This window comes from Desmodus rotundus, chromosome 3 (genome assembly GCF_022682495.2).
Source record: "Desmodus rotundus isolate HL8 chromosome 3, HLdesRot8A.1, whole genome shotgun sequence".
NCBI lineage: Eukaryota > Metazoa > Chordata > Mammalia > Chiroptera > Phyllostomidae > Desmodus > Desmodus rotundus.
Window position 1 is genome coordinate 87914321 of NC_071389.1, and position 25847 is coordinate 87940167.

General features: G+C 35.5%; 1 protein-coding gene across 1 annotated transcript in view; it reads right to left on the reverse strand.

Annotated features, from left to right (window-relative positions):
• Nucleotides 1-25847, reverse strand: part of LOC123478907 (uncharacterized) — a 256478-nt gene that overhangs the window by 201803 nt on the left and 28828 nt on the right. The window contains exons 3-4 of the mRNA XM_053919712.1: nucleotides 15093-15356; nucleotides 10393-10607 (exon numbers count right to left, since the gene is read on the reverse strand). Coding sequence (XP_053775687.1) covers nucleotides 10393-10607; nucleotides 15093-15356 — 479 coding nt within the window. The remainder of the gene's footprint in view (nucleotides 1-10392; nucleotides 10608-15092; nucleotides 15357-25847) is intronic.

Consider the following 25847-nt stretch of genomic DNA (forward strand, 5'->3'; position numbering starts at 1 on the left):
CGATTTTCTGTCAGTTCTGGTTGTGCGAGGAGGCATAGTGTGTCTACGCTGCCATCTTGGTTCTCTCGTAAAACATTTTCTTATATAGAAAATATTGGAGAGTTTTTTTTAATCTACTCTGCATTATTTTCTCTTTTGTTCTTACCTCAATGAAAGAATTATTCTTTCTCCTTCCCAGTACTTACCTCTCTCCTCTAACTTGCTTGTGATGGGAAATCATCCCAACAATTTCCCTCTTCCTCTTTTATTTTGAATCTTTTCTCCTCCAAATCTTTCTGGTTTGTTTATGAAGTGAGAGGCAAGTGTCCATCCTAAAAATTACAGACAGCAAACCCTCCCTCAACTCATGAATCCATTAAGCTTGCTCTTGAAAAATCTCTCCTTCATCTCATATTCAAGAGTATTTCCTATATGCACTGCCTTCATTTCTTCTTTCTTCCTCCGTCCAGTGGTCATTACAGTTTGTTTTGTCCCCTCATTTCTTACAGATTCTCTCAAAGAGTATCAAAATTCACTTTATTGTCAAAGCAAACTATGTTTTCATCTTTATGCTAGATCCCTTGGTGATTTCTATGCATTTAAAGTTTGAGTAGTGCTGTTACAGAATATTTTGTTGATGTGACTACCTCTCTCTACTTGAGACAAAATTCCATGACCTCCATGATGTCATACCTCAGGGTTTTCCTCATACATTTTCAGATCTCTCATTTGTTCTTATCTCATTTGTCTCTTAAATTAAGGTTTTCCTACAACATTTTTTTCATTCTTCTTTTCCTTGGTAAACTCAACCATTCCTGTGGCTTTAGTACCCACCTCTATCAGGATGACATCCATTTCTCCTGAGCTTTGAAATCAATCCACTTTCTTAACTCCATGCCAGTCATTTTCTTCTCAATTTCCCTTTACATTCAGTTTATCAAAAACCACTGGTCAACATTTATCTAAAACCAGCTCTTTTGAGTACCTCATCTCTAATAAGGGTAGCACTATTTTCCTGGATCTGAGATAGAAATACTCTTGACTATAATTTTCATTTTTTATTATGACATAACTGTTCACTTACTAAATCCTATCGATTCAACTTTAACATGTCTCTTGAATCTTCTTGACTACATCCCACTGCCAGTATTCTACCGCAAGCCCTACCCATCTCTCCTTTGGGTTAATGCAATGTCCTCCTTAAGGATTTCTAACCCAAATCCATCCCCTCATGAATGCTGGAATCCAATGGTCCCTCACAGTTACTCAAATATTCTTGACACCATTCTGACTTCTTACTTTTTTTTATGACTTTTCTTTTACCCCCCCAAAATTTCCATCATGGTTGCCTTTTGAACTCCAAATTATGTTTGTCCAAAGCACAGACTATTATCTTTGTCCTTGTTTTGTGGGTAAAAACACCCAGATTTTTACCCCAAAGAATTTCCATCTATGCTTGTCTTTCCCAAGGACATGGTTGTGAAGTTCACATACATTCCCCCAGATCTTACCAATATAGGATTTAAAGTAGCATTATATTAAAAAGAATTTCAGGCAAATTTCAGCTGCCCTCAAACATTCACACATTTGTTTCTGGGAGTCTGGAAGCCTGTCTCACATGAGCTCATAATCTACTCACTTATATTGTCCCAGAATGGCCTCTGTAACAGCTTGAATTACAGAATTGTAATTATATATATGGTAAGCCTTACTGTCTCACAGGATAGTATGTGCTATAATAGATACTATTCTTCCTTGTCTTATGGAAATTGAATGAAAAGGTTTTCTCTTTTAGCAGGTTGGAGAGTGTTTCCATGCAGTTCCTTTCTCCCTGGGTTTTCCACAATGACATGATTGAGATAGAAAAGCAATCTGATTGGCATTTCCCTCAATTGACCATCTCACCTAATAACTAAGTATCTGTTATTTAGCCAATTACATCTGCTTCACTTCTCCAAGTTTGCTCTCTCCCAGAAAGCTTGCTGGTCCTGCAGGTACAAAAGTGCTGATGGGCCCTCCCATCCTCTATTCAACATGTGTGGAGTAGGCTGGGACTCAAGTAAACCCCTGGGGTTAGGGATTTCATGTTATTTTGGTTAATAATCCCACAACATTTAGAAGTGTGCTTGGTGGTAGCAAAATAAAACTCTCTTATATTAAATTTTCCATCACAAATCACATATAGGTCTTGCCAGAGACCATTGTTAATTCAATGTAGATCCATACAAAACAAAATTATTATCAAACATAACAAATATTTCCCTAGTTTGCTTCCTAAAAGGAAAACAGCCTAAAAGAGGTAATAATCCAAAAGTTATATTATAGTTATTTTCTTGCAGCCTTTCATAATTATTTTTTGCCTCAGGCATCCACCTATTTGCAAAACTGATTGCCACTTAAATCATCAACTATGAGATTAAATACAGAATCTTCTTAGGGTGTGTGCACGTGTGCTGTGTATGAGCATACATGCATATACATGTGTGTTTAGAAGTGAACATTAAAGTCATTTTTCCATGATCAGGGGCTGTAGTAGATTCGGCAGATTACATCTGGAGCCTATCAGCGTGGGACAGCTTGTGGAAGATCATAAACATATTTTTCAGATAGAAATGTTGCAGCCATGAACATACACCACGTGGTTACCCTTCCCCTAATGCTTGCTCCTTTAATTGTAAATAGCCAGAAAGCCATCAAGCCAGAGTTTAATAAACTTTTAATTTGAAATGAATTACCACATGTTGTGTTTGTTTACCCATTATTAAATCTCTTAGCAACATATCAGTGGCAGAAACAGCATACTGTATTGTGGCCTGATATATTAGAAAACAAACCCATAGGGGATATTAACTACTAATAATATGTTTAAGAATCTTCCAAGAAAAGTAAATATAAGCAATGTACCGGACATATATTCAAAGAGTTTTCTTATGTTTTATTTTTATGTAAATTTATTCCAAATTATAGCAAGATGTCCCTGTGCAGTCTTTGAATGTGAGGCTTCCGTCTCTGAGCTCAGAGCAGAGCAAATGATAATCGACCTTTTCCAGAGCATTTTCCTAAAGTGTGAAATATTCTTCCTCACATGGTACACAGTGTTCTCTTACTGAACCTGTCAGCATTCGTGTTTCTTAGAGTGTCACCTGTGCTCTTTAAAGGGAAATGGGAGCTGCACGGAGCTGCATTTTAGCAGCCAAGTTCAGAGCACAGTGCAATGGGTATGGAAAATATAGCTACAGTACCCTGAGGAAAAACTAAAAAGCAAAAATGATCTGGTAAAAAATGGTCCTAAAGTAATTGCTTCTAATCTTCTGCTCAGTATCTTAAAACTAGGTTAAAATGTCAGTATCACTGAAATATTATTACTAAGTCAGAACCTACTTTCTCAAAGTTAAAAATTCCAAAATAAGACTTTTAGCTCCTTGCTTAAATCTAAAATATCGGGGGGAACAAGCAAAAAAAGGAAGAAATAAAGAAAGACATCCACACTGCAAATGCCCATTCTTTAGTATCCCACATAGTGGCTTCAGAGTTGACAGCACATTTAAAATTAATATTTAAATAAAAAATTGATTATAACGTACTCTATTGTCTAATGAAATCACAATTGTCTATTTTCTTGATTTATTAATTCTGTCTTAGGAAGATGATTAGAAGTGGTTTGGATTTTTTCTTTCCCTTCTACACCTCAGATTCCCGGGTTACAGAGATTATATTCTAAAGTTAAAGTAATTTGTTGCCACAGAAAGAGGAATCTTAGAGCCCTGTGATGGAAGGCCTGACTGTCTGATTCAACATAAAGATAGGAAAGACATTGCGTAAAAACTGTTCTCCTGCAGATACAACTAAGTGACACTTAATCGCAATTTCCACAAAGCCCTCAGCAGAGCTGCCCCATGAAGCAATGCGGAAAGAGGCTCAACCTGACATTGGCTGGCATCTGATGACACTCTCTGGCCTTTCGCAGACTGCCACTGCTTTAGGCTTATTGTATGCCCCCAACTCCCCACTTTCCCCTATTCACATGGAACATATTGACAGCAGCACACCTATTGTTATCACCTAGGATACTTGCATCTGAAATAGAAAATGAAAGCCTCAAACCTATTAAATTCCAACAGAGAATGCTTTAAGTCAGCTTAAAGTTGTGCATTTTGAGGACTGCTAGCTCTACTCATTATCCTCCAAAACCCGATCATGATGTGGGTCACCTCTCATCTCTGACTACAAGTAAAGCAAGTCCAAGTTCTCAAGTACGAGAAACAATACATTTTAATCACATTGCTTTATAAGTGTTGGCATTTATTACCTAGCTTCACTATGTATCTCATTTCTAATTTATTTTCACAAATACTTATTTAAAGCCAGTTGGCATAATTTCTGATGGTAGTGGTTTACACGAAGGTAAACAGGTCAAGCTTGGATACAGAAGCCCAGAGCTTGTACTGGACCTGGCTCTTAGTGAAGGAAACAAGGGCTCAAGTAATTGAGCCTAGCAACCTGTGGACTTTCACTTGAACCAACAAGGCATAATTTCTAAGAAATTTGGAGATCTCCAGCCAACATTTATCGCTGGAGATTAAACATGAAGCTCTGTGTTGATCAGCTGGGAGGCAGGACAAAAACAGAAGGCAGATGTCACCTAAAAAGTCAAATAGCACAGGTTTTGGGTCTGGCCATTCTGGTAGAAACAACATCTTTACACAAAACATTGCTGTTTCCTTAAATTACTCCCTAACCCAGCACTTCTATCACTCTACATTCTCTCCCTTGTTGAACTCAACCACGCCAGCTGCAGTTCATGTGTTTATGCCTCTGTAATAGACATATTCTCCTTTCCTACTCTCCACTCTCTCCTGAGCTTCACATGCATTTCTGCCAAAATCCCCTGCACATTTTACTTGGGTGCAATATAATAACAGTAGGTCCAAAGTCAAGCACATGAGTTTTTTTCTAATATTGCCCCTCCCTCTTTTACTTCTTACCATATGCTCTTTGATATTCATATCTATTCATGCTAAAAAATTAGGAATCATCTTTAATTATTTCTTGCCATCCCTATCCAGTTAATCAACAGGAACATTCTTATCCTTAGTTCTATGGTCAGTTGTATTACACCTGTTTAGTATTTTACAAATATATACTCTCTTCGCCAACTTTAACATCTCTGCTCTAATTCAGGCCCTCCTCTGTTGCCCGGGCTACTATAAACTTTTTGTTTCTAAATATGCCCTCCTCAAATAAACCCTCCTAAAAATTATGAGAGGGATCTTCCTAAAATAGAAACTGAAATACATTACTTCCTTTCTTAAAATCCTTCAGCGGCTACTCACTTAATAGCAATCTCTCATCACCACAATAGACATAAAAAGATAGTGGATAAAATAGGGAGGAAAAATTATTATTACCGTAGAATTTTATACATGGATAAATAATATATCAACAGTTGAAAAAATAATGATTTTTGAGGCATATATAATAACTAAAATAGTTTTCCTCTCACATATCCAAACTCTAATTTAAAATTACTAAGTATTTATTTCAACAAGAAGAAAAAGGGAACCAGAGTGAAGACAGACTACATTAAAACTATTATGAAGCACAGATATTGACCAAATGTGTCAGTAAGTTTATTTTCTATAGGGAATAAAAATATAACTACTTTTTTTTTTTTTTTTGCTTAATTAAAAAAAGACACTGAAAGCCTAGCCCGTACTAGTGTGACAGCACCTGGAGGTGTTTAATGGGTAGTTAAAGCGCACCAAAAGTCCTTGCCACAGTCAGGAACAGAAGCACTGAATAAACGCAGATTTGTAAAGATAACATATTTAACTATTTAGATGACAAAATTAAGGATAATGTCTATAATAATTAACAATAAAAATCATAGATTATAAAAGCAGGGGATAAATAGGATAAAGAAAATTATTTGGGCTTAAAAGAAATTCAGAAAAAAGTATTCTTTGAAAGCAAATAAATAGAAGACAAAATGCAAAATAAAATGTTATTAACAAATACAAATATAACAGAAAGCAATAATTACAAAAAAATTAAATTTACCTATTAAAATACACATTATCTACTTGTCATGAACACAAAAATAAAATCTAAATTTATGCGGCTAAGACATACCCAAAAGAGCACCACAAATGAGTTTTAATTTTTTAAATATAGCACAGAAAAATAATATATTCCATGAGAACATTTATCAAAAAATGCAGATAGTAGTATTAATAACAGAATAACTAGAATATAAATGTAAAATCATTTACAGACATATAGAAGGAAACTATCTTTATATGAAAGAAATAATAACACCATAAAACTTTAACAATCATAAACTCTTGAATTCACTTAACAGATTTAAAATATATAAAGCAATATCTGACAGAATTACAGGTAAAAATAAATAAAGCCAGTCATATTTAGTGATTTTACCCTTAATAGAGGCAAATGAACAGTTGTATATCTTTTTTAAAAAATGGTGAAAATATAAAACTTAAGTAGGACTGATATAGAAAAGCAAAATGTCATGCACTAACTCATATTACAAATGAAGAGAGTAATATAACTACAGATTTACTAGTATTTCAAAATCATAATTATATATATTTACTTATCTATTGAGTAATGCACAAAAAACTATTGATTTACTCAAAGGAGAAGAACCAGGTTGCTGGGGGTTATAGCAGTGGAAGGCAGATTTTACTTTGAACAATTGTGAATCTATCACCTAGCCAATAAGAGTACTACAAAAGGAAATAATTTTAAAATTAATATAATACTATGACTAAGTTAATACAATTAGTTTTTTGATATATTTAATTGATTATGCTCTTACAGTTGTCCCATTTTCTCCTCTTTATTTCCCTCCACACTGCACAGCCCCTCCCATCAGCATTCCCCCACCTTAGTTTATGTCAATGGGTCATACATGGACAATACATAAGTTCTTTGGCTTCTACATTTCCTACACTATTCTTAACCCCTCTCTGTCTATTTTGTACCTACCATTTATACTTCTTATTCCCTGTACCTTTTCCACCATTCTACCCCCTCCAACTCCCCACTGATAACCCTCCATATGATTTCTATTTCTGTGATCTGGTTTTTGTTCTAGTTGCTTGCTTAGTTTTTTTTTGTTTTTGTTATTTTAGGTTCAGTTGTTGATAGTTGTGAGTTTGTTGTCATTTTACTGTTTGTATTTTTTATCTTATTTTTCTTAGATAAGTCCCTTTAACATTTCATATAAGGGCTTGGTGATAATGAACTCCTTTAACTTGACCTTATCTGAGAAGCACTTTATCTGTCCTTCCATTCTAAATGATAGCTTTGCTGGATACAGTAATCTTGGATGGAGGTTCTTGCCTTTCACCACTTGGAATACTTCTTCCCAGCCCCTTCTTGCCTGAAAGGTTTCTTTTGAGTAATCAGATGATAGTTTTATGGGAACTCCTTTGTAGGTAACTTTCTCCTTTTCTCTTCTTGCTTTTAAGATTCTCTCCTTATTCCTAATCCTGGCTAAAGTAATTATGATGTGCCTTTGTGTGTGCTTCCTTGGGTCCAACTTCTTTGGGACTCTCTGAGCTTCCTGGACTTCCTGGACATCTACTTCCTTTGCCAGATTGGGGAAGTTCTACTTCATTATGTTTTCAAGTAAGTTTTCTATTTCTTGCTCTTCGTTTTCTCCTTCTGGCACCCCTATGATTCAGATGTTGGAATGTTTAAATTTGTCCCAGAGGTTCCTAAGCCTCTCCTCATTTTTTTCAATTCTTGTTACTTCATTCCATTCTGGTTGAATGTTTATTTCTTCCTTCTACTCCAAACCATTGATTTGAGTCCTGTTTTCCTTCCCATCACTGTGGGTTCCCTGCACATTTTCCTTTATTTCACTTTTCATAGCCTTCACTTTTTCCTCTGTTTTGCAACCATACTCAACCATTTCTGTGAGGATCCTAAGTACCAGTGTTTTGAACTCTGCATCTTACAGGTTGGCTCTCTCTTCATTGCTTAGTTGTATTTTTTCTGGCACTTTGATCTGTTCTTTCATTTGGGCCATTTTTTTTTTTATCTGGGTGAGCCTGTTTCATAGTAAGGGGCAGGGCCTTAGGTGTTCACCAGGATGGGGCAACCCAGGACTCTGTTATGGTGCTATATGTCAGGGAGGCGTCCAAGAGGGAATGATGCCTCTTGCTTGGCTCTTGATGGGCTTTCAGTACTTCCTTCCCTACCCACAAGCAAATTGGGCCCTTCTGGTGCTGATTCCCAGGTGGGTGGGTTTGTTCCCACATTCTAGGACCCTCTGGGTCTCTCCAACAAACTCTCCTGTGAGGCTCAGAGTTTCTCCTGATGCCTCAACCCCCTCAGGTTTTTTCAGTCAGAGGTTTTGAGGATGTATTTCCCTGTGCTGGTACCCTGTGTTGTGGGGTCTGTCTTGCTTCCCAGTTGTTCCTCCTAGTTTATCTGCATGTAAACATGGGACCACTTGGTCTGCCAGCTGCCGCCTTGATGTGAGTCCTCTCCACACTGGGTGCCCGTCTCCACCACTCCTGCAGGTCTGGATGAATGTTTCTCCTTAAACTCATTGGTTGTCAGACTTCCATACAGTTTGATTTACTGGCAGTTCTGGTTGTTTTTTGTTTTTAAATTTGTTGTTGTCCTTCTTTGGGTTGTGCGAGGAAGCACAGTGCATCTACCTACACCTCCATTTTGGCCAGGAGTCCCAATTAGTTTTTTAAATGAATTAATAATAGAGCAATTAAATAATCAATGACCATCAAAAGTTGAATCAGAAATCAGGTATTTCCCACCACTCATCCCACTTAAAAAAAAAAAAAAAAAAACAGCACTAGGGCACTTACAAGTCAATGGGGGAGGAGGGGCAGGAAAGTGAGCCAAAGGAAAAGTGAACACAGTATAAGAGCAAGCAATCCACAAAATATAAAACCATGGCCAACAGAAATACGTGGAAAAAGTGTTCGACCTCAATTGTTTTCAAGGAAATTCTAATTAAAATAAATAGATATCATTTCACTGTAATTGAACTGGCAAAACTGACATTAACATGAATTGGTAGAATATGAGCCAAATAAAGTCTCCTACACAGTTATTATGAGAGTAAACTAACACACCTACTTTGCATGGCAAACAGTCACTGTGCTATAAATTTAAGAAGTGTGTGCCCTGTGATTCAGTGTTCCTCTGCTTGGTCCATATACTCTAGTGATATTTACAACCATGTGCCCAAGCAGGACAAGCCCAAGAATACTCACTGGACCCTTGTTTACAACAGAGTAAAACTGAGAACAATATAAATAACAACAATAAACAAATTTTGCTATAATCATGCAAAAAATTCTATATAGCAATTAAATCAATAAACCAAAAATTTATAAAATATGTGTGATGTGTGTACATAAATCTCAAAGATAATGTTGGGAGAAAATAAAGTTGCAGAAGATGTAAAGTGTGCTATATTTATATAAACTTTTAATGCAAAGAAAACGTATGTATTGTTTATAGTTACATACACATGTACGAAATGTAATAAGGATTAGTAATATGTCTAAGAGGTCTGGGAATACAACCATGCTTCAATTTACAGAGGGCTTTAACTACATGTAATATGTTACTTTTTGAAAGAAAAGATGTGAAGCAATATGGCGAAATAGCAAGAAAGCTGGGTACTAAGAGCTAGTGTATGTTACGCTATGTTCTGTACAGTATGTTTAAAATATTTGATAATTTCAAAAAATAAACTCACAGTGCTTGGCACACTAAAAACATGAAAAGCATATGATTATTATTACTGATAATATTTCCAGTTTAAGTTTGATGCTGATGATGCTATGATTGCTACTATTACTGCAACTACTAACAGTCTACCCCCTATGATTATTACTAATATAAAATAATTATTTTGCAAAAAAAATGAAACTTATGCACATTGAATATTTCAAAGAACATTATTCGCTTATTCAGCACTTGATTAAGCCAACCTTTGAAAACAGGGGCTTATTAAATAAACTGTATTATCTAAGAACATTTTTATCAGAATATTTTCTCTTTCATAGCCATTTGTTGGTTACCACTTTTGTAGGAATGCAAGAAAAATTAAAATCTATAACTAAGAGTCAAAGAAAGTAAGGTTATCTCCCAGAAAACTAAAAAACATATATATATTTTAGAGCAATATGACCATGGGGAAAATACTTGTGTTTTCATCACGTAATTTTACACTTAATTATATGATTAATAGTTATTTAATATGAAAATGAACATTTGTATGTGATTACTTTCTCTTTAAACAGCATGGTATAGAAAGAAATGCATTAATAATTAAAACATTACCTAGTTTTATGTAATATAACACAACTTGAACTATTAGTAATAGAATACAGAAAAAGAGTCAACTTACCCTGTGGAGAGTGTAAGGAGGATTTAGCCTTATTATTCATTGATGCACAAATGCTTTTCTCTTTTTCTTTCCCTGAAAGTCCAGTTGTATTTTCCACACCTGATTCTATATTCCTTGCTTCAGCCTTTAAACAAACTGGAAATTCAGGTGGAAGTTGAGTATGTCTCATGTGGGTTTTTCGATCATCCAAACACACAGGAAGTTTAATTACCTATTAAGAAATAAATCTGTTATTAAATATTTGAAAATATTACACATGCAGGTAATTTTCTTTGGAACAATGATACAATTTACAAAATCCAAAAGGTCAATTATGAAGTCAATTTACCAAACCTTATTATTTGTTTTTTGTTTGGTTGCTTTACAAAGAATAAACTATTTTGTATTAAAAGTTTTACATAATTGTTTCAGATATTGCCACTGTTCTATATGTGTATTAGTGTTTTCTTTGTTTTACCTTCTATTTTAATTTCTTCTTCCAAATAACATTGTCTAATATTTATATTGGGGTGGAATTAGCAAATATTCATTCACTATTTGTTATCCCCCAAAACATTTTAAGTTCTCAAATAACTAACAAGAATAAAGAACCTAGTGGTGACTACATGGATTTTCAATGAAATTTTTTCAACTTTTCTCTGTTTAAAATTTGAATAATGAACGACTTAGAAGAAAAAAATCAATGACATGGGAAATGAAACACTCAGAAAAGTGAGAAATTGATAGAAAAGATTTTCTGGGGATAACTAAAAGGCTATCTTGCTTGCATAATTTTCTCTCTCATTATTTTTTTTACACATGCTATGGAGGCTGAATTAGAGCAGTTCTCCTGTCTCCTCCTTCATGTGCAGGGTCCTTAGCCTGAGTTTCACCCCTGATAACACTATGGTAGAACACATGAGGTCATGGCTAAGCCACATGCCCTGGTTCTGCCAGCCCCTCTCAGACTAGAAATTTCTGTCCCATAACAGACATGGGGGTGGGGGAATCATCAGGATTTATCTGACTATATTTGTTTCCTGTAATATCTTCTAAGGCTGTGTTGCAAGGAATACTTTTCTGTTCCAATATCTCTTCTTTCTGTCTCCCATCTAAGTTACTCTTTTTCTGAGTAACTCCAAAATGAGTACCAAATTTACATTTATTTGTTCAGGAATATTTGCGTTTAGGAACACTCACATCAGAAAAATCCACGTACAGTTATGTGCCACATAACATTTCAGTCAGTGCTGGATTACCTTTAATGAATTCTGTCTGGAAAAAAGTCCAGCCATTGCTAATATGATAAGAATAGTTTGTGGACATCAATATAACCTGGCAGCCAAGGAGAGTAGACTGGAATGCACATGAGTAAACAATGACAACTTCAGTGTGCTAGTCAGTGGAGGTGGTAGATGCCATGGAGTGGCCATCGCAATCAACATGACTCAACAAGTAGAACAATAAATCTGCATCAAATTTTGTGTGAGGTCTCACCATTCCTTTGCGGAAACTGTTCAGATAGTTCAGAAGGCCTCAGCTATGGGCAACTGGTGACTGGCAGCTCACTTGCTCACGCATCACATCTCATATGCAGAGTTTTTTTGTGAAACATCAAATCACCCAGGTGACTCAGCCCCCCACAGCCCATGTTTGGTGCCCTGTGACTTCAAAAGTAAAATCACCTTTGAAAAGGGAGAGATTTCAGACTGCTGATGAGATTCGGGAAAATATGATGGGGCAGCTGAGGGCAATTGGGAGAACTGTGTGAGGTCCCAAGGTGCCTACTTTGAAGGGGACTAAGATGTCATTATCCTGTGTACAATGTTTCTTGTATCTTGTATCTTCTTCAACAGATATCTCTATTTTTCATATGACATGACTAGATACCTCTGGACAGACCTCATATATGACAATATGTATATTATAATGGAACTAAAAAATTCCTATCACCTTGTAATGTCATAGCTGTTGAAAGGTTGTAATAAAATACATTACCCATTGCTTGTGGTGATGCCAGTGTAAACAAACCTCTGGTACTACCAGGTGTATAAAGGTATAAGATATGCAATTATGTACAGTACATAAAACTTAATGATGATAATAAATTACTATGCTACTGGTTTATGTATTTATTATACTACACTTTTTATCTTTTTTTGTGCATGTATGTCATAAGAAGAATGTTTTTTTGAATACTTATTTTATTTTATTTTATTGTGGTTCAAGTACAGTTGTCTCCATTTCCCTCCACCACTTTAGAATATAAAAAATTGCTGTAGAACACCGCAGTGTCATGCCAACAGCAGCCTCATATGTTTTGTGTTTACTATGTTTCTTGACTACACCATTTTATTCTGTGCTTCATTTCATCTTATACTGTTCTATACCATAGCCCACAATACAGGTTTGCAGCCCAGGAACCATAGGTTATACCATAAGTCTGGGTGTGTAGTAAGCTTACCATCTAGGTTTATATAAGTACTCTATGATGCTTGGATGATGAAATCACCTGACAAGTTTTTCACAACATATCCCCACTGTTAAATGGCACATGACTGTATTTCAGAATTTCACATAAAAGGAAAATGGGGTTTCAATATGAGAATTTTTATTTTCATCCTAATGAAAGACAAACATGTATATTTCTACTTATCCTGCATTATAATCAGAAAATAATGTGTTGCCTAATGGTGTTCTCTTCATTAAGATGACTCAGTCACTACCCCCCTTAAACTTACAGAGGGAGAAAATTCCTGTTATTCTCTATCATATAAGAATGTCGTGGACAATTGCATCCATCTGTTATGGTTAATGACTAAGTGGGCTGTGGAGATAAATCATAATACTACTTTTTCACAAAGGTTTTTTTTTAAATAGAGTCAAAGATAAAAGAGGAAAATGTTAGTAATGTGCTCAAATCAAGTAGATTTTGGTGAAACAAATTATGTTAATGTTGTTTACCAAACAACTACTTTTCATGTCTTTCTAAAATTTTAAACATCACTTCTTGATTTTATCTGAAATTTAAGATATATAATATAATATATATATCTTTATGATCAACACCTGTACTACATAAATTATTTATTACAAAACAAAGTTAGTGTTCCTATTTCCATGCCATAATTTATATAACACTAAATTTTAGGTACAATTAGTGAAAAAGTTAGAGAAAATTTATAGATGCCTTTCATACTAGCCAATAGCTATACCAAAATTCATTTTCTTTTATGGTTATATTTTCCTTTTCATTTCATTTTAGTTTCTTAGTACAGTGCATAAGTCACTGATCTGTTAAATATTTTTGTGGCTTTTCTATAGTTCTTTAATATTTGGGTGATTTTTCAGTGCTCCTTTAGATTCATATGAGTTGTTTTCTTAACAGCATACCTAGACTACCCAAATAAGATATTTTAGCAAAACATTATAACACAATTAGCTCAAAGAAAAGATTGCTAGCTAATTAAACATAAAATAAATAGGAAACAGAAAAGCCATCACACAAGATATATATCAAACTGTTCATGTTTTGACTGAAGACATGGGTTTCCTGGTAGATAGATTGAAAAGGAAGAAAACATCATAGCATTTTATGATACAACTACCATGGGGAAATATCATAATCAGGATGAACATATTCATACATATAAGACAAAAATAGACTAAAATTGTGTTGGAATTCTTTATACTTAATGTGTGCTATCACTTTCTTTTTTGCATCATCTGTGATATTTGCCTTGAATACATTTATGCAATGGCATTTCTGCTGAGATTTGTTTTAAAAAATAAGACTCCAGGTATATATAAATAAATGGGTATGCCCAAAGCTTTTTGTTTGTTTGTTTAGATAAACAAGAGAGTTTGCTTTGAAATGTATGGATGGCGAAGGGAGCTTTGTTATGTCTGCTCACATGCTGTGGAAATGTGGGCCATTAATTTTTTTTCCATGGTTTTTTTTTAAATTTTTATTGTTATTCAATTACAGCTGTATGCTTTTTCTTTTCTTTTTTTTTGTATTTAATTGTTTTATTTCAAAAATAGTTTGTAATCTCAATATACGTGACTGAATAGTGGTTTTCATTTTATTGTGTATTATTTTTAAAGATTTTTTTAATTTTTATTGTTATTCAATTACAGTTGTATGCCTTTTCTCCCCATCCCTCCACCCCACTCCAGCTGAACCCCCCTTCCTCCCCCACCTCTACCCTCCCCCTTGATTTTGTCCATGTGTGAATACATGTCTGTCTCATCAAATAAATGGCAAACTGGAAGGTGGAGACAAGATCTTTTATATCTTTTGATTGTGAGGACAACCAATGCCCAATACAGAACTAAAGCTCAATAAGTGCCTTTGATAAGGAAAAAAAAAAAAAAAAACAAGTACCTTAACTCTAGCTTCATGTTGAAGAGACCCATCTGCTCCAGGAGCAAAAGACTGGAAACTGAGAATTGGGGGCTTGAGTGACCTAGCCCATTCATAACATAGGAGTATGGTTTAAATTATCTTTAAGATTCCCACTACCTCTAGAATTTTATTCCTTCTTTGCGGACATCAATTTAATCTGCATTAGCATAAATTAGCATTAGGATATAATTTCTTTTAAGGGTTTATGATTATTGAACTTTTCAATAGCATGAAAGGAAACTGAAGGCTAGAGAGAATCTTTGGAAAAATTATAAATTATTATTCTACTTACTAAATCATATTGCAAACCTGAAAATAGAGATTGCACAGCCAGTGGTCCAAATCAAGACAAATCAAATCTTCGATTTTCCTGAAGTTGTTGAGTTTCTGGTCATAATGTCCTTGGAGAAGGGGACACTTGAATTTTCCCTCTACTATATCAAAGTTGTTATCACATAAAGGGAAGGCTGACCAGCCCACAACACAGTCGCAACAAGCATACTTCCCACGAAGGAGAAACAGTTCAAATAAGAAAGCCATGTCAGGTTTCACGTCTTTCTTCGGAGGAAGTACCTATGAAAGATATTAGACAAAGAGAGATTGGGATGCTTGCATGCATAAGCACATCATATTCACTGATGCCATAGATAATTTAAAATTAAGTAAAATGTTGATTTGTATTTCTCTTTTCTGCCCTCAAAAACTCTCCTTTGGATGCAGTTATGTAAATAACCTTTCCAGCCCAAGGTAATTGAGCAATCATAACAGAATGAAAATGGGACCCAAACAAATAAAAGACAAATTTGATCTTGCCAGTTCAAAATTCTATACTTTATGATCCTCAAGAATCAAAGGGATTATGTGTTACCTAACATGGTATGCTGTACTTTCCAATCCTTTTTGCTCAAACTGGTAACTCTGTGAATCTATTTTCTATGCTCTCTGTTTCTATATTTTGTCATAGTCATTGCTTTGCTTGCCTGACATTCATCTTTGCAGCTCTCATATACCCTTCATAAGTGCTTTGCACAGAAGAAATACTTTGTTTAAAAAAAATGGTTGTTAGCCCTGACCAGGTAGCTCAGTTGGTTGGAACATTGACCCAACACACCAAGGTTGTAGGTTCCATCCCTGGTTGGAGCACATTCAAGTAGCTGCGAGCGAATACATAAATAGGTGGAACAACAAATATCTATCGATCTATCTAATCTATCTATCTATTTATCTATCTCTATCTCTAAAATCAATACATACAAATTTAAGTAAATAAATACATAAAACTTGAAAAATTGACTAACATATTCCAGAGAAAATGATCCTAGGCATAATGATAGCTTGAATTACTATGATAATATCCAGCTATTCAATGAAAGATAGTGTCCCACTTAATTTTGTGACTATCCTCTTTATTTCAATTGATAGTATAAAGCACATCAATTGTAGGAGCAATTTGTCAGTGCTAAATAAATATGAATGGGGCATAAAGATGTATGTAATGATCAGATTGACCAAGCCTTTACCCAAGTTCCCAGATGCAGAGATGGAGCCTACCCTCAGCCCTTAAAAACATTTTTAAGGAAGTGTAAGAGAAATAGTTTTTTAAAATAGAGTACAGTTGAGGATTTTTTAATGTTATGTGAATAATTGTAAATTAAGATAAGGCAAAGATAAAGACTTGCTTAAGACTATTTTATAACAATATATTTAGCCAAAAGTGAGTAGGCATATTTTATATGATTTATGTAAATATTCCAAGATTTAGTTTATGTTTAAAATGAAACAGAAGCATCTGTTGAAAAATGCCATAACCCTGTGGCAGCTGCTATTAAACCATTAACAGGATCAGGTTTCATTTAAACCAGATTTACCATTTTCTACAACCGCCCATGGGAAAGCTAAAAACATTAGGCACAAATTACTTGACAAGAGAGATTCTTAATCAAGCCATACTTTTCATTTGGCTAGTTGGCTGTGAATAACCTCTGTGATAAGAAAATACAAGCTAAATGAAGAAGAAAAATAAAATCAAGAACCTACTTTGAACCATCATTTAAAATAAAGCTGAGCTGATGTTAAAATGGTAATTTCATCTATTTTATCCCTACTTTTAGAAGTAAAAACTAATGTTCCTCTCATAATAATCTTCTCTTAGTGAGTATGTTCAAAATAGATAAAATAAGAATTTGACCAGTACTGACTCAACTCTATCATTTATTTTCTTATGGTTTTGGGCAAGTCACTTTTCTTTTTGTATCCAGGTTTCCATGCATTCAACTTTCCTCATCAATAAAAAACAAAGATATAATAAGTATCTATCTCACAGAGTTGATACAATCATCAACTTGGATAATAAATATAAAAATGTTTATAAACAGCCCTGGCTGGTGTAGCTCAGTGGATTGATCATGGGCTGTGAACCCAAGGGTTGCTGGTTCAATTCCCAGTAAGGACACATGCCTGGGTTGCAGGCCAGGCCCCCAGTGGGGGCCACATGAGATGCAACCACACATTGATATTTCTTTCCCTCTCTTTCTCCTTCTCTTCCCCTCTCTCTAAAAATATAAATAAATAAAATCTTTTAAAAATGTTCATAAACATATGAAATGCATATAACTCTTATTATTTATTTTAGCCTTTATCCCAACCATTTTTAAAATAACTTAGACTATAGTTCATTTTAATAAAGAAAAGAAGAACTTATTAAGGTTTAAGCTCATCTATAAACGTGTAAAACACCAGTATCATTTTGTGCATGAGAAACAATTCAAGGCTACAAACAACCTAGTAACACCACACAGCATTGTCTCACCTGTAATGATGTAAAAAGGAAGTCAGTGCTCTCGCACAAAATAAACTTCACTTCAACTTGTTTTACAAAATAGATTGGTCACATGCAACCATGCTGAGAGTCCCAAATATATAAATATAGCAACAAGACTAAATCTGGCCATTGCTATTGACTGAAAAGGAGGATAAGAGCCATAAGTTATCAAATAAATGAATTAACTTTATCTGACAACAACTGTTTTGCTTTACTTACTCTTTTAGTACCCTTTCCCTTGCTGAATATCATAGGAGAGATATTTTTCCTAATGTGTAGCTTGGGACTCACTCTTTTCCTCTCTGGCACGAAAAGATCACTAAGCTTCATTGTACCTCTCAGAGAACCCTTTCCACAAACCTGAATGTTTCCACAACTGTCCTATGCTGTGGAATTGCCATGCATATTTTTCAATAGCTTGAAATAGAATATGATGTATTAAGCGAAATAAATGTATCAGTTTCCAGTCAACTACCAATGCCATCTCATTATAATAGTCCTGGTAGTGGGAGGTGATAATGTCCTCAGAGTATCTTCACTTTCCGAGTACCATGAAGAGAATACTTTCTGAACAAAAAGACACTGCAGACCTGCATTTCACTGAATAATATAATGGTGATGCATTTGATCTTCCATATCATAGAAGGTGTACCTAAAGGATAGTGCAGAACAAGCAGAATCCATGAAGCAAACAAGAATTGTGGAGTCTGAGTTTTGCATGGAGGATTGAAAGAGAAAGCAAAGTTCTTTCTACTTGGACACCAAATACTTTTAAACTGAAGCAATTCAGAGAGGATTACATCAGTCTTACAAAATAAAAATGCATATTGGATGAAGTATTCTTCAGTTTTCTGGTTTCTCTGAAATTTTTTGTAATGATTATTGTTTTTATAATCAGAAAAAAGTTAATAAAATGATTTCAAAAACAGAAGATTTCAAGATCCTGCTTCTAGGTATAATGGACATGGACATGAATTCACCATAACATGGAAAAAACACCAGTTAAATTATGTATATTTATTAATCCATTGGGGATTTGAAGACATGAGAAAACTTAGGGGAAACTAAGTCTCAGGGATAAGCCCTTCATATATGAGCTAGGACAGCTCTAGGCAGCTTTAAACCCAGGAAACAGTTTGACAGAATAGAATTGTTATTGGGTGGGAGCCTGCTAGTAATAGGATAAACTGGCTGAACTTCTAACAATCTTGGGCTAATATGAAATACTGGATACATATGAGCCCCAAACACAGAGAAAACCTTTACTACCAATTCTCAACCTTAGTACTTTTATCCACTGCCCAGCAGCATGTGAGCACTTAGGTCCAGGCTGGGAGTCGAAGAGACCTCCAGTGGCACAGACATCGAGAGGCAGGGCTAGAGAGCTGAGCAGCATCTCTAGTCCCAGTTACATGGGGTTTAGAAACCAAGCCCAACTGAAAAGAGAAATCTTTTATACCTCAAAACTTTTGAAGGCAGTGATGAATTAAAACTAGAGCTACAACCTAACCCCAATTTAGCTCAATTCTAATCAGAGAGATCAGTTTCTTAGCTTAGCTGCCTGACAGAGACAGGGTTTTTCGGGGGGTGGACAGGAGAAATACACATTTTCCACTTCAGTCTTTACAACATTTATGCACAATGTCTGGCATACAATACACAACTATGAGACATCCATAAAAACAGAAAACAGTGATGCATAGACAAAATGGAACAGTCAATGGAAACTGAACCACAGATGACTGAGTTATAGAATTAATAGACAAAGACTTTAAACAATCATTACAATTAGGATAAAGAAAAAGAAGAAAACATGAAAATAATTCATGAAAAGGGTGAAAATTTCAGGAGAAAAAAGAACTTAAAAATGTTTTAGAACAGAAAAAAATATTCAAAATTAAAAAATTGATTGAATGGGCTTAACAGTAGAAATGGGCAGAGTAGAAAAAGGATAGGTCAACAGAAATATCCCAATTGAAGCACAGCGGCAATTAGAATTTTAAAAAGAAAAACAGATTAGAGCATGTGAGACCTGTGGGACAATAATAAATTCTATACACATATAAGTTAAGTTTTAAAAGAAGAACAAGAAAATGGTGCAGAAAAAATAGTATTAAAAAACAGTATTTTAAGAGATAATCACTGAGAATTTTCCAAAATTGATGGAAGACATCAATCCCCAAAACCAAAAAGCTTAGAATCCTTACAGAAAAAATAAAAAGGAAACAATGCCTAGGCATATCATTGTTAAAACAATAAAAGTGAAAGATAAAAATAAAGGGTCATCTAAAATATCTTACAGAAAAGTTCATTACTGGCTGTCAAAAAGTCATACTGTGTCAAGTGTCCATATTGCCTCATCTGGAAATTCCGAATTTAATAAAAATATTTTATACTTGTAGAACATTCTATTGGATTGGTCAAACAGTCCATTTAGATTTTTTCATAAAATAAAAGACACATTTTTTATTTTCACCAATAACTTTATTATATGGATATTTTGAGTATGTTGGCTGTCACCCACTATTGGCTTCTAGTGGTTAGAGGCCAGAGGTGCTGCTAAACATCTTCCAGTGCATAAGACAGCCCCACAGCAAAGAATTATTTGGTCAAAATGTCAATAGTACCAAGAAACTTCACAGACCGCTTTTGACATGTTCAATCAGACATAGGACCTTCTCCATACATGGCACAAATCTATTTTTGTGTTTCATTTGCATTTTTACATTTCTTGAAATAATAAAGTGTAATACTCCAAAATGTTGAGTATCTTTTTCCATCCTCAATATTAAAATGGCTGCACAAAAATTCACCAATTTTGATAAGGTTCTTTTCTGAACGCACATTGATGTGATAGATGGCACAATGCAACCTAACAAAATTGTCTCAAATGAAGTTAAAGACAATTAAGTACTACTAGAGCATGGTAAAACTAAACAACCATTTTGGCCAACCCAATACTTTTGTTTTTTGTCCTTCTCTTCAGTAAACACTCTACCCATACAGCTACTTTTATCTCCGGCACTGAACAAAAAGTTTCTAAAAATTTTGGTTCAGTTTAAGGTCCACTTTTTTGCTCTTTAGTAGGCTGTTTCTTACTTGATTAACATCTCAGAACTACTTTAAATTAACCATATAAATTGTAATGTAGCTTTGCCACAATATAATCTTCTAGTTTTATTTCATTAACATATATTGAATATATAATAATATTTATAATACATATAAATACATTTAAATAGGGTGGTGAAAATTATTTTTTCAAATGCCTGCCCACTGCACACATACACATGCACACACAGTCAATGACAGACTGTGACAGACTCTTTGTCAGAAACTCCCTTTTCTTCACCTAAGTTTTGCTTATTATAACTAAAGATTCTGGGGATCTTCTCCTTGGATAATATCTTTAAGGTGATCCTTTCTAATCTACATGTTCTCAAGCAGAAGCACAGGCACAGATACTGGTGGAGCCCAGACATAGACTGAGGAGTTAGAAGTTTTCAAAACTCTAAGATACTCTAAGGGTCATAAAGTACTTAATATTTAAAATAAATAATAACAATAATGTAAAAGTTGTAAATATACAGTGACCTCAGAAAAGAACATTTTAAAAATTTTGTTGAAAAATGCAGATTATCTAATAAAAATACTGGTGTTATGTACAACACAAATTTTCAGAAACAGTGTTATATTCAGTCCCTTGCTCAGACATCTTTTCTGTCATGTCCAAGATGGTTATTGATTCTTTACGTGATTCCTACACTGATGGTGAAGTTTACCAATTCGTAAAGTAAATCAATCCATGTGAGAACAGTTCTGTTATAATGCTCCACTCCCTCCTCAGCAGCCATAGCGTCATCAATGCTATTCATCAAATATTTGCAGCTCTTCACCTTATAAGCATGTAGCAGGATTTCATTTTCAAGCCCCTTTGTAGTTGGGTGGTCCATTTGACTAGTTCTGGTCAATGATTGGTGAGGGAATATAATGTACCAATTCTGGGCCATGGCATTTGTTGTTAGTTGTACACCCTTTAGACTTCTCTTCTCTTTTCCTTTGCCACAGTGACAACTAATACTCTAGATGGTGATCTTTCAACCACTCTTTATTGAGTGGAAAATAAACTTCTATTATATTACACTGAGATGTTGGGGTTCTTTTTTACTGTATAATTGCTGAGCTAATGTTGGCCACTTCACCAGCTCTGCACTGTATTTACTCAAGTTCAATCTTAACTGTTCTATGGACATGATTAATGTGTCAAGATAGCTTCTGTGCCATATGCCTAAGTCACAAAATATAAAGTCAAGGACCTAGTGGTTTTTTGCCAGGGTAGTGATAAAGCCAATAGTAGAGAGAAACATGCAAATGCCCACATATATCCACTTAAGTAGAAAAGCAGAACAATGCTTAAGTCTACAGTAGTGATGTTTGGATGTTTCTTTGGTTGCAGTTCCTCTAAATGCATTGTAAATGGTTCTCCTGACTTTATAGATAGCTTATTTCAATCCTAGTTGTTTGATTAAGCCTGTTTAATCTATATATCCAAGAAGTTAAAAACATGGGCTTTGGCATCAGTCAAACATAAGGTCAAATCTCAGTTTACTGCTTAAGTAAGTAACTACCACCTCTTACCCTTGGTTTCACCATTTATAAAAACACTGGTGGTGATAGTGGGAGGTGGGCGTGGGGATGACAGTGATGAGGAAGGGAAAGTAGAAAGTAGGGAAAGTGGAAAGTGAACAAAATGGTTTCTTCCAGGTCCAACATTCTATAGGAAATAAGGGTAGTCAAGGAGGTAAATAAATATACTTAATTCGCATTAAAAATAGCAAAATAATCTTTTTATTAAAATGGACAAATGAATGGAAATTAATGCCACAGCACAGGGTAATCTAGGTAATCTGAGAGTTTTATAGCACCATTATTTCCTTTCCATTCCCTCAGCCAAGATAAATAAATCGGCAAATTAGCTGTAAAGTCCAGCCTCTCCACTGTGGGATAAAAGGACATAATTATTCTTGGAAACTTATCTTGGCCTAGGGATCAAGAACAGAGGGTGGTACCAGCTATAACTATCATAGCTTCTGAATAAGAAAAGAGAAAATCTTACTTCCAACACCATTGGAACCAATACTCTCATGTGGAAATCTCTCAGATCAGCCACGACCTCCACAGGGTTAACTCCATTTTACAAATGACATAACTGGGAAAGAGACCTATCCCAATGTCACACCAAACATACATGTACAGGATAGAAGGGAATTTGATTGTCAGCAATCTGCTCCAGAGTTATTTATTCTACACTTTGTGAATGGGACAGGTGCAACATCAGACAGCCTACCTTGGATTCATGGTGAAAAGACTCAAGGTCATTCCTTTCTACTCTTTTTACTACTGTTCACGACTCCTACAAACTGAGGAGCTAGGGCTCTTCTTCCTCATATTTTTCTGCATTGGGCCTATTCTCTCTTAAATTCCTCACTTTGTGTTCAGGCAACAAATAAGAAAAAAACAATGAAACCCCATTATCCAGAATCCTTTAAGAATGAGTTTTGCTGGAGGGCTAGATTCACCAGATAGCTTACAAATTAGTAATTCTAAACAAAACTCTTCCTGAAATGAGGGCACAGTTCTATGATCTTTCAAGCCAAAAGTCTCCATAATTTTATGATTTCTCAAGAACTAATTTAATTATTTGAAAAATATCTACAATTATACAATGATGTCCTCAAGGCCTTAGACTATCTCCAAAATTAAGTTTGTATAAGAATAACTTAAGGATACTTATTCAACTACAGCTTTCCAAGCCTCATTCTCACCCTTGAATCAGTAAGTCTGGGTGAGGCCTGGGATTCTAAATTTGAACAAGCATGAGTAATGGTAATTCACATGGTTCCTCAGACCACACTTTGAAAATCAACATCCAGGAGGGTGGCTTCTGGTAAAGATGGCAGAGTAGATAAATGTGGTAGATGCAGCCTTCCACAACCACATCAAAATAACAATTAAACTACAAAACAACCATCATTCAGAACCTCTTGAAATCCAGAAGAACTGAACCAAGGATCTACTACTAAGGATATGAAGAAGATGCTACATTAAGACTGGTAGGTGGGATAGAAATGCAAATAGGCTATTTCCCACACCTACATGTGGTAGATAAACATCATGAGGGATATATGGGTTATGAAGGCCCCCCCCCTAAAGAGGGAGGTGTTCAAGACCCACACCAGGGTCCAAGCCCAAGGTTGTAGTGCCAGTAAAAAACAGCAGGGATTGTGGCTGAGTAAGACAAAGGACTTCTGGAGTCCTAGGTAGCTACTCCTTTTTGTTTCTGTTTTTCCATCACCATTTATCTCCTGTATATCCTTTTCCACCCCCATCCACCCTTCTCCCACCCCATCACAATTCCTTTTTTTAATCACTATTAACATTAATATATTTATTTATTAAAGGGAAAGGATCATCTAAAACAACTAAGACATATTTCAAGCTGCTAGTGACAGCTAGTGAGAACTCAATACTAACATCATGCTCTGAAAATAATTTATTTGAATTATATTTGACTAATAAAAAGCTTTTTTTAATTTTTATTGTTATTCAATTACAATTGTATGCCTTTTCTCCCCATCCCTCCACCCCACCCCAGCCAAACCCACCTCCCTCCCCCACCTCCACCCTCCCCCTTGATTTTGTCCATGTGTCCTCCATCGTAGTTCCTGTAATCCTCTTAAAGAGACCTATGCACATACTTACTTGGACTCACTCACTCTGAGCCCCAGCATTTGGACAGCATCTTGAAAGGCACCAGAGACATATGGGGAGAAACTAAATTTTCTGGTATTAGGGGGAGAGCTGGAGGGTCAGCTTTCTGCCAGACAGAAGTGTTCTCAGAGGCTATAGTTCCTTTTCTGAGTCCTTCTTCCATAGAGTTGGCAAGTGTGTGCCATATCTAAGTCTCCATCAACCTGGCTATACTGTTCACCTAGCCCTGGTATTTCCTGAGACCCCATTCCACCCAGTTTGTGGGCTCATCCAAGCTGTTTCCAGTGATTTTTCCATATGGATGTTACATTTTGGCTCATGCTTCATACTTTCCTAAAATCTCTTAAACAAGCAGCATCTGGTCTCAACATACCTCATACTTCTCACTCAGTGGCCACAGATACTTCAATATTGGCAGTGGGCCTTGGTTCAAAGTTTGTCCTCTCCTGGGTACCTCCAAGTCCAGCAAAAGTAGCAGCCATCTGCAGATCACTTTGTAGCTTATGCCACTGACATCAGGCAGAACACAGATAGCAGTTGACCACAGCCTGCACCTTCTGGGAGGCCCCAGAGCCAGTGCACCTGGTGAACAGCTTCAGACCACATTGAACAGCCACCCAACCGCCTCCACAAGTAACACACTCAAGGGACAGATTCAGCTGGCACCAGACCCTCTCCTGCTCCATGAGGTAGGCTCCTGCACAGCTGATCTTCCATAGTGGTCACAGAAAGTTCTTAGAGATGATATACCTGGGGAGAGGGTAAACACCTCCTATTGACATGCCTTCAACAATCAAGGCTCAACTACAATAGGAAGGTATACACCATTCACATGGGTGATGGTAAACCTGGAGAGTCCAGCTTGTGTCAACAAGAAAGCTGTGCCACTGGACCCTACAGGACACCTACTACTAAGCCTGGAGATGTAGCAATTCTACCTAATACACAAAAACAAACACAGGAAGGCTGCCAAAATGAGGAACCAAAGAAATATGTCCCAAGTGAAAGAACAGAAAAAAACTCCAGAAAAAGAACTAAATAAAATAGAGACAAGCAATCTACTAGATGCAGAGTTCAAAACACTTGTTATAAGGATGCTCAGTGAACTAACAGGAAGAGTAGATGAACTTAATGAGAACTTCAGTAGCATAAAAAAGGACATGGAAACCATAAAAAAGAAGCAGTCATAAGTGAAGAATACACCAACTAAAATGAAGAATAATTTACAGGGAATCTATAGTAGAGTAGATTAAGCCAAGAATCAAAACAGCAGTTTGGAATATAATAAAGCAAAAAACATCCAATCAGAATAGCAAGAAGAAAATAGAATCCAAAAAAATGAGGCTAGTATAAGGAGGCTCTGGGACAATTTCAGCATACAAATATTTGCATCGTGGGGGTGCCAGGAGAAAAGAGAGTGCAAGAAATTGAAAACCTATATGAAAAATAATGACAAAAAACTCCCCTAACCT